Raw genomic sequence first — 10,367 nt, 5'->3', positions numbered from 1 at the left:
CACGCGCCTCCCAACCTTCCAGGGAAAAAAAAAAGGAGACCCCCCCAAATCGGAATCCGCACCCATCCATGGCCGCCGCCGCCCTGCTCCGCCGCTCGTCGGCGGCGCGCACGCTCCTCTCTCCGGCCCTCTCGTCCCGCCTCGTCGCGTCCAAGCCCCACTCCTCCTCCCCCGCGCCGCCTCCGCCTCCGCCGGCGGCGAAGGCAGCGGCCAACACGAAGACGTTCTCGATCTACCGGTGGGACCCGGACTCGCCGTCGACGAAGCCGCACCTCAAGGACTACCAGGTGGACCTGTCCGACTGCGGGCCGATGGTGCTGGACGCGCTGCTCAAGATCAAGAACGAGCAGGACCCGTCGCTCACTTTCCGCCGCAGCTGCCGGGAGGGCATCTGCGGGAGCTGCGCCATGAACATCGACGGCGACAACGGCCTCGCCTGCCTCACCAAGATCTCCTCCGCGTCATCTGCGTCCACGGTCTCGCCGCTGCCCCACATGTTCGTCATCAAGGACCTGGTGGTGGACATGACCAACTTCTACAGCCAGTACAAGAGCGTCGAGCCGTGGCTCAAGCGCAAGGACCCGCCGCCGCAGCAGGGCAAGGAGATCCCGCAGACCAAGGCCGATCGTGCCAAGCTCGATGGCATGTACGAGTGCATCCTCTGCGCCTGCTGCTCCACATCCTGCCCATCCTACTGGTGGAACCCCGAGGAGTACCTCGGCCCTGCCGCGCTGCTCCACGCCAACAGGTATACCACCGCCACCCCCTTTGATACTGTGATGGATGACTGCTGAGTGATGCATGCTGGATCTGTTTGATGATTGCTGAATGATGTGTGATTGATCGGTTGTTAGTCATGCTCTTCTGATCATGAAGTAATTCCATTTGAACTGTTTGATAATTGCTGAGTGATGTGTGATTGATCGGTTGCAAGTCATGCTCTTCTGGTCATGAAGTAATTCGAGTTGAAGTGATGTGTGTAGATTGTTTGATATAGTTGATAGCTTAGCTACGGCCTGAAAATAATTGTGATCCAAGTAGATTGCCAATTGAAGTGATGTGTGTACACTGATATAGTTGATAGCTTAGCTACACGAGCCTGGAAACGGGTTGTGATCCAGGTAGATTGGTTATTTGGTCTGATGTCTTGATGAATTGTTTGTTCCTTAGATGTGATGGATCCTATGTTGTTTATATTGGTGGCAGTAACACCAATGAGAATTGGTTTCATGATCATGATTGAGTGGCTGCTGTGACTATGATCTTATGATTATTAGTATGACTAGTGAAGGAAACATGTTGAATGCACTTCTACAGAAGATTGCTTCGGCAGCTTTAAAGGCATTGTGGTACCAGTATTCTTCTAGCATTTACCTTATGAGTTGTAAACACGTCACACCGCCCAACTTAAATTAACATATGGTGGATGTTTTGGTGAATCTAATTCCTCTGATAAGTTGTTGGGCAGTGGCGTGCTAAACTGCTAACCTCTCTTCCAGTATAGAGAGTGCGAGTTCCTCGCTTCATCACCGTTAAACTACACTGATGATCAAACATCTTGTGGATTTGTCTGCACTTGTTTCCCTTGAATGATAGTTGTCTAATATGATAAATTTTCTTTGCTCTAAGTTTTAGGATGTTGCTAAGTCCATGACACGTTCACCCTTTTTAGGCTTCCGCTGTGGGGGACGCTTATCAAACCAAAACCCAACATGTTCATGCACCTTCAAGCTCGAGGATATCATGGGGTGTCAGAGAAGAGAAACCTGCGGGACCACAAACGTAGATTGCTTGCAGAAAAATATGAGCTGAGGGGAAAGCTGTATAAGGCTGTCTGTAGGGACCCTGATCTTCCATTGGATATGCGGGAGAAGTTCCGCTATAAGTTGTCCAAGTTGCCAAGAAATAGCTCCATGACACGCCTTAGAAACCGCTGCATTTTCACAGGCCGGTCTCGCGCTGTGTACAAGAAATTCCGCATGTCCCGTATTGTGTTCCGCACATTGGCAAACAAGGGTGAACTGACGGGCGTAAAGAAAGCATCATGGTAGATGCTAATGAGCCAGTAGAAAAAACCGCTAGCTCTGCAGTAGTCCAGGAAAATAAGGTTGTTTACATGCAACCTTTCAGTGTGTGATCCCTGAAACAAGCTTTAAAGTTTCTGACCAGCAGCCAGTTTTATTTAAATGTTTTAGCTGAATCAGTGTACTGCACTGTTTTTTTGGATATTATGCACTTATTATGAAGTTAAAGGATTGGAACATGTTTCTGAATGCAGAAATGTTTCTTTTTCTGTTATCTTCCCACTGGGTTGTGAATATGTTTTGCTTGTTTCTGTTATCAGTTACTCTGTACTTTATATTGTTAAGTAGTTACCGTCTCACTCCAAAGGTTACATCATGTGCTCAAAATTATTATGAATATTGTATGTTAGAGTAATCCGACTTCCTAAGTTGTTTGTTTTAGTGTTTGTTTGGCTACTTTTTGTTCTACCTTTCTGGACTTCTTTCTCACTTCTCAGAAGTCTGTTCTGCATTGCATATTTGTGATCCTCTGATATGTTGAGTCATTTGTTATTCTAGTGTTTTATTTGATTGTATGATCCATACATCAGCTGTTTGATTCATCTTACCTCTGTTTAATTTATTTGATGTGCACATGGGGTTTCTGTTAGATCATAGGAACTAAGATATAGCAGTTAACTTTCATCAAATAATATGATAACCAACTTTGTTTGCAGTTTGTGTAATTAATTAACATTATTGTTTTTTTGGTATGCAATATTTTATATTCCTAGAGTTGAGCTGAGATTAATCAAAACTAGTTAATGGGGGCAGTTTTGTTGCCTTAACTTTATGCTCCAAAAAGCACTGTTTGAATATCACCTCCCATAGGTAATAATTTTGAGTGTTTTTACTGCCTAATTGCCATAAGAAACTGTTTCTCCTGGACAGACAGCATATCTGTAAATGCTACATGCTGCAGATATGTGTACTCCCTCTGTCCCAAATAAGTCATTTCAACTTTCTTGGAGAGTCAAAGCATCTCATAAGTAATGTTGGGATTACAAAGACTTATGGCATTAAATAGGTATACTATGAAATGTAATTAATGAAGAATCTAATGATACTATTTGGTATCATAAATGTCCCTATTATTTTATTATATAAACTTGGTCAAACCTGAGATCTCCAAGAAAGTTGGAATGACTTATAATTTGGGAGTAGATTCCAAATACTGGTATCTAAACTTTAGAGTCTAGTTTCCTTATTTTTGTGATTGTGTTTTCATATTTATCTCCAATGAAGTGATTGAAATACTTGCCCCCTTCGGTTCAGTTTGAACTTTGAACTTCTGATGCCCAAGTAGGGCATGCTTGCCATACCACGATGGGTTGTGCTATAAAATATCCATTCGATGTTCCAGGTGGATACAGGACAGCCGTGACCAGTTCACCAAGGAGCGCCTGGACTCCATCAACGACGAGTTCAAGCTCTACCGCTGCCACACCATCAAGAACTGCACGCATGCTTGTCCCAAGGGCCTGAACCCGGCAAAGCAGATCGACACGATCAAGAAGCTCCAGTTGGAAGCCTGAGAGCGGATCGTGTCTTCCATTCAAAATGATCATGGAACAAACCTGTGAAAATTTGTGATAAACTTGCCTCTCTTTTTTTTCGTCTTTGCGTCGTGGTTTCTACTTGACAAATAATTCCTCGATTGGGGCCTCTTCTCTGATGCTCGTATTTGTGTCAGGTGGAGGTAGTGTAGGGAGTGAATAACTGCTACCTTATTTCATTTTTAAGCTGTATCTAATTTGGTCCTCTGCAATGCATTGTATGGATTACTGTCATTCGTTGATGATTTTCATTGCATTTATCATTTGCTTTACATGCTTGGCGAGGCGCTCCGCGCTCGTTGGCGCTTTCCTCCAAACTCCCAACCGGCCCAGCCCTTTTTCTGATTCACACTGGGCTCGACCACCCCAATCCGCCATAGGCCTTGAAGAAGTATTTGGGCCTGCTGGGCCTTCCAAATGTGAAGTAATTAGTTGTACTCCGTCTACAAATAAATGCGCATCTCAAATATTTTTAAGTTTAACTAAATATATACAAGAATATATTAATATTTATCATATGTAATATATATCATTAATATACTTTCATAATATACTTATTTGTAGATACAAATATTGATATTACTCCTTCATTCTAAATTATAAGTCATTTCAAGAATCTTAGAGAGTTAAAGCATTTTCAAGTTTGACCAAAATTATAGAGAGAAATACTAAGATTTGTAACATAAAGTGAGTATACTATGAAAATATAACTAAAAAAAAATCTAATGATACTTAGTTGATATCATAATAGTTAGTATTATTTTATCATATAAATTTAGTCAAACTTGAGATATTTTGACTCTCCAAGATTCTTGAAATGACTTATGATTTGGGATGGATGAAGTATTTGATATATTTCTAGTCAAACTTAAAAAAGTTTGACTCCTCGAGAAACGAACCGTGTATTTATTTATGGACGGAGGGAGTAACTAGTATGTGAAGCAATCTCTAAATATAGAGTATAGGAAACGTTTCAATTTGTTTGAACAAAATTGCAACGTATTGTTTGCATTTTGGAAAGCTTCTAACTAACATGTGGGGTTTCCAACTTGCGTCAAACTATCTTGAACTACTACTAGCTTAGAAAAAAGATGTTGCCAAGAAGTGTTAAACACTTAGATTATGTGTCTCATGCACGGCTGATGTGATGAAAGTTCCTGAGCTTGCGAATAGATCATTTCGTTCTAAGCTGTGTGCGCTTAGAAATGGTCTATTTGCAGGCTGGAGGATACTGCTTAGATTGATACTCACAAATATTTCAAGTACTTTTTTTAAGGAGATATTTCAAGTACATTGATTACCTAGTCTCTAAAATGCTCCTCCCATTTCAAACTATAAGACATTTTGGATCTTCTAGATTTAATATGTATTTAGACATAGTGTATACCTATGTGCATAGCAAAAGCTATGTATCTAAAAAAAAATCAAAACATCTTATATTTTAAAACGAAAGTAGTAAGAAACTAGGATCAAGCTTTGGCCGTCCTACCAAGCCGCCTACAGGCCCTCTCATTTTGCCTCGGCTTCCTGTACCAAAGTCTGGGGGTTGCCGGTTCCAGTCGTCGAGTACAATCATACAAGGCGATGCAAGTGAAAAATGTTTTTTAAAAAACTAATTCACTGCCTAAGGTGTTATAAAATTTGAAACATTTGCAAAGTTTGTGACTTGGTGCTGTTTTTCACCACCCACCGGAATAGTAATGGTGTCCGGTGATTGTAATGGTGTCGCATGATAATTCACATTTCATTTATCGCGCGCAATGGAAGACAGACGCGTAGTGGATCTCAATGCGGTAGAAAATGTGAAAAGAAGAGCTGGTTTGGAATGGTTACGCCTTAGTTCATTCTATAAAACGTTTTGATATTTCTAAATTTATAGAATTTGTTACGCATAGCTATATGATATATCTAAATACATAGCGAAAGTTATGAATCTATAAATGCCAAGGGCCTGAGACGGAGAAAGTGTTCTAATGACCGTGTGGCAAAGCCATGCTTGTATTTGTAGTGAAATTCTGATACTAGAGGGATGCAAAGGGGAAGCGGGTCCAAAAAAAACTTTCGGCAGAATTAGACATTTGGCCCTATTTTGGGCACGTTGTTGTCGACCAAATCCAAATGTATATTTCGCTAACGGAAGTATATTCTCGCACGCATTCTAATTTCTAGAGCAGTCTAGGTTCATTTCGATTGTCTGAACCTTCGGTCTCCCTTTGGTGTCGATGCGGGACCCACCCCGTTGCTCCGCGACCAATGGCCATGCAGACGCAAGGATAAGGTGTCAATTCTGGAGCACACACTGGGCGTCTCCAACCTTGCAGAGATAAAGCCACCGAGACGAAAAAGCTAGCTCGCCCTCGCCATTGCACTGCACTGCACTGCGCACCCACACGCCACACCCACACCACACCTCACATCCGCCGCCACCACCAGCAGCAGCCGCCGGTGCCACCGCCATCTCTGCCCCGCCTAACTGCCATGGCGACCATAGCCACGATGGCCCTGCTGAAACCCGCCAAGATCGTGGCGCGGTCGGCGCCGTCCACCAGCGGCGCCGTCTCGCTGCGCGTCCCGACGACGACGCAGGCCAAGAAGCAGACGACCGCGGCGGTGGCCGTGTCGTCAACGTCAACCACCACGCCGGCGGCGGCCGCGGCCGCGGCGCTGGCGGGCGCCTTCTTCTCGGCGCTGGCGTCGTCGGACGCGGCGCTGGCGGACGTGGCGGCGGCGGCCGACGCCGGGAGCGACAACCGCGGCCAGCTGCTGCTCTTCGTGGTCGCGCCCGCCATCGGCTGGGTGCTCTACAACATCCTGCAGCCGGCGCTGAACCAGCTCAACCGCATGCGCAGCCAGGCCGTGGTCGCGGGGCTCGGCCTCGGTGCCGCCGCCACCGCCGCCGGGATGGCATCCCCGCCCGAGGCCTCCGCCGCCGCGTCGGTGCAGGATCTCGCCGCGCTCGCCGCCGCGGCGCCCGCTGATGACAGCCGGGGCCTCCTGCTGCTCATCGTCGTCGCTCCCGCCATCGGCTGGGTGCTCTTCAACATCCTCCAGCCCGCGCTCAACCAGCTCAACCGCATGCGGTCCGACTGATGAGCTACTAGCTGCCAACAAGCTCGTGCACCCCCACCGCACCGGCGACGGCGACGACGGCGGCGGAGTGTGCGTATCTGCGGCGTGCGTGCGTTGGTGTGTTAGTATAACGTGAAGCGTGGTTCATCTACGTGCCTGCTTGTCTTTTCATCTTGATATTCTTCAACAAATGCAGTACAGCTCTCTCTCAATCTGTTACATACATTACATACAGTATATATACTCTGTGGTTGGTTGATCAATGAAAACATTCCTCGCCGGCGAGTGTTCCTGGTTCGCCGCCGGCGGCGTGAACCGTGGCAATCAAGATGCGCGTGGTCACCACAGCAGATGCCGCTTCATGCTCGCCTTGCGCGGTCTGCTGTGTGTGTGTGTGTGTGTGTGCCGCCACCGCCGTCGGCGGCCGGCCTTGACCATGCACGGTGACCGTGGCCGAGGCCACCTCGCTGCCCGGCGCTGCCGCTGATGAACGGCATCGATCGCCTGCACACCGAGACCGAGTCGGTCAATTCGTGAATGCGATGCCATGCAAAAGGTTTTCAAGGTACGGAGTGAACTGAATGAACTAGCTGGAGTCTCTCTAGATCAAACGAAACGAGGCATGCTCATACTCACCTCTCCGATGATCGTCCGGTGCCGGTGACGATCACGTCCATTCCATGAACGCCGAGGCTCCAAGATACCTACCTCCGATCCAATCCATACCACCAAGTTACGTCTTGTTTTTCAAATTCCAACACTATTTGAGCAGTACTTTCAGCGAAGAAATAATATTTTTCTCTCGCTACAAATTAGCATCAGCCAAATTTCAGCGACGTGAACTTTAGCTTTGTGAACGTGATAGAGTGGTGCATCGTTTGCAACTTTGTAAGTGCAGCTTTTGATATGATAGAGTGGTCCGTTCTGCTTGATGCGTTGCAACATAAAGGGTTTGATAGTCAATTTTAGAGTTGGTCCATGCTTGCATCTCCACCATGTCGTATTCTGTCCATTTTAATGGAGATTCCTATGGGTTCTTTTAAGCTTGTTGACTCATCAGGCAAGGATGTCCGCTTTCTCCATATCTTTTTGTCATTGTTGTTAATGATGCTATGGATAATGCAGCACTCATTGGTACTGCCCAGTTTGCCCCCAATTCGTTCGATCCTTTTCTAGCCTCCAACAGGTGCAAACAATAAATAATACTATCAAATCTTTTTGTGCTATGTCAGGGCATATGCCGAGTTGGCAAAAAGGTAATAACGTCGCTGCCTCTATAGCCTTTGCTGAAGAACATTTTGCAGGTTTAATCAGCTTAAAGAATTTAAACATGGCTTCCAATAATTTGAAGGTTGTAGTAAATGCAGACTGGTTTCCACCCTTCAGGCTTCGGAATGCACATTTTGCATCTTGCCAGATGGGTCCTCTGTTTCCAGATTGGCTTCAGCAACAGTTTGCTCTAATTGACAAGATTCCTGATTGGTTCTGGCGAACATTTTCCCTGGCAACAAATATTGACATCTCCAACAGCAACAAGTTAAGTGGTACCTTGCCAGCACATTTCAGTGACATGGCCTTTCTAGTGCTTAATCTCAGTTCAAACCAGCTTACTGGAACAATAACACAGTTTCCAACAAATATCACAGTATTAGATTTTTCTCAAACCAAATTGGTGGCAGCATTCCAGAATCTTTTTGCACATTGAAATGTTTGCATGCTCTTGATTTATCAAGTAATGGTTTAGAGGGAAAAATTCCTCATTGTTTTGAATTGGAATCCATAGGTTTCCTGCAACTAAACAATAACAGTTGTCAGAATATTTCCCTACATTTTTGAGGAGCCGCACTAATCTTGGGTTCTTAGATCTTGGAAGGAACAAATTCTTTGGAAGCTTGACAGATTGGATTGTGGAGCTGAAAAAATTACAGTTTCTACGACTAAGCCATAATATAACTTCTGGGAACATTCCATTAGAAATTAAAAATCTCAACTATCTTCAATACTTGGATCTATCGAGTATCAAGTAACAACATATCTGGTGCTATACCTTGGCATCGGTGAAACCTAATTGGTATGACCCTGAAGGGTAACCTACCTCTAAGATTGTATCCATATCAATCTGGAAATGAACAGTGGAGTAAATCAATTCGAAGACATCATGTTAATAATTAAATATGGCAATGTATTAGAATATTTTGTGAGCATTGATTTATCAGGCAACTCCTATCTGGTGAAATCCTCCCAGCAATCACTTCCCTCGATGCCTTAATAAATTTGAGCTTGTCATCAAACTGCCTGAGTGGAAAAATACCTAACAAGATTGGAGCAATGCAGTCACTGGAATCACTAGACGTCTAGACCTCTCTAAGAACAAGATTTTTGGCAAAATTCCAGCAAGTTTATCTGATTTGACAATCCTAAGCTACTTCTACTTGAACTTGTCGATACCAACAATTTGTCTGGGCGTATAACCACAGGCCGGCAACTTGACACTAATCTACAATTGTTAAACAAAGCAATGAGAGCCAGGCCCCCAAATTCCACTGGAGAGCAATACCCACTCTGTAATATCTGGAAAAAAGAAGAAGGGGCGAACATTAAGGAAGGACGGGGTTGTGGCAATGATGAGGAGTGAGTGGTGAGGATGTTGGGAAAAGAAGACACTATCATCTAGGCCCCTAGCTTCTAAAATAGCAAGTCTAGATCCCAAACTTGCTAATCAGTTCGCACCAGATATCATCTGAAGTTGCATATTCATGTCCTTAAACTTATTTTAAATTACTCCCTCCATCTCAAAATAAAGATACATCTCGCACTTCGAGTAATTAACCAATCTCAAAATCGACTAGACTTGTAAAAAAATAGTATTAACAATTATATCTCTAATTAGGTTTACTATAAAAAATAAATAGCATGGTTAATCTAATGATGTTTTATTTGATATCATAAACATTGGTGTTTTTATATATATTTGGTCAAATTTAAGATTAGTTGACTACTCGAAGTGTGAGATGTATGTTTATTCTGAGACGGAGGGAGTACTCTGTGATATGTTGAGAATTATTATAATCAAGTGGTTATCCCTACCATTACTCGTTAGCAACTGCCAATGACACTTCATGTATCCCTCTCTCCCTCTGTTGCAAAAAAAAATTCAGATAGATTAAGGACGTTAGTAAAAGACACATGTATCCCCGTCTCATTTCCTTTCCCAGAGGATATGTCTTGGATTTAACAGTTATCATTTGCACATATCCATGGTTAGTTTCTGTAATAAAAGGCAGTGTTCCATGTTTATATATAGTATTCTTTTGACAAATTCAATTTAATTTTTGGATGTCCGAGAGTCTATACCAAACTTGTACTCCCACCATCCAAAATTGTAAGTTATTCAAAGAATCTTAAAAGATCAAAGTATTTTAAGTTTAATTAAAATTATAAAAAGAATTATAAAAATTTATGAAATCAAATAGATATACTATAAAAGTAATAAAGAATCTAATGGTACTTTTTTGATATCATAAATATTATTATTTTATTAAATAAATTTAGTCAAACCTGTGATGTTTTAACTCTCTAAAAATCTTGAAATGATTTATAATTTGAGATGGAGGAAGTATATCGATGATTTGCAATTATTTTCACCTCGCTTTTCCTCGCTGTCCACTTTTGTAACGTG

The 10,367-nt window shown here is 43.5% G+C and overlaps 2 protein-coding genes across 3 annotated transcripts; both read left to right on the top strand.

The window, feature by feature from the left end:
- Positions 1 to 3,861, top strand: LOC110437047 (succinate dehydrogenase [ubiquinone] iron-sulfur subunit 1, mitochondrial). Of its 2 annotated transcripts, none has more exons than XM_021465137.1 (2): positions 1 to 748; positions 3,427 to 3,861. In XM_021465137.1, exons 1-2 carry the CDS (start codon positions 69 to 71, stop codon positions 3,596 to 3,598), a joined length of 852 nt encoding a protein of 283 aa, XP_021320812.1. In that variant the 5' UTR covers positions 1 to 68; the 3' UTR covers positions 3,599 to 3,861. The 2 variants fall into 2 exon arrangements, with proteins under 2 accessions (XP_021320812.1, XP_021320811.1); XM_021465136.1 differs by lacking the exon at positions 3,427 to 3,861 and adding an exon at positions 1,673 to 2,298.
- LOC8074044 (photosystem II core complex proteins psbY, chloroplastic) lies at positions 5,964 to 6,916 on the top strand. The gene has a single exon (XM_002444922.2). It carries the CDS (start codon positions 6,098 to 6,100, stop codon positions 6,707 to 6,709), a length of 612 nt encoding a protein of 203 aa, XP_002444967.1. The 5' UTR covers positions 5,964 to 6,097; the 3' UTR covers positions 6,710 to 6,916.

Source organism: Sorghum bicolor, chromosome 7 (assembly GCF_000003195.3).
Source record: "Sorghum bicolor cultivar BTx623 chromosome 7, Sorghum_bicolor_NCBIv3, whole genome shotgun sequence".
NCBI classification, from domain to species: Eukaryota; Viridiplantae; Streptophyta; class Magnoliopsida; order Poales; family Poaceae; genus Sorghum; species Sorghum bicolor.
Note: the sequence above shows the minus strand (reverse complement) of the source record. Positions and strands in the feature narration are given on the sequence as shown.

Coding starts and splice junctions, on each gene's coding strand:
- LOC110437047 (XM_021465136.1), top strand. CDS start 69: ATGGCCGCCGCCGCCCTGCTCCGCCGCTCGTCGGCGGCGCGCACGCTC. Junction 749..1,672: donor GCGCTGCTCCACGCCAACAG/GTATACCACCGC, acceptor CACCCTTTTTAG/GCTTCCGCTGTGGGGGACGC.
- LOC8074044 (XM_002444922.2), top strand. CDS start 6,098: ATGGCGACCATAGCCACGATGGCCCTGCTGAAACCCGCCAAGATCGTG.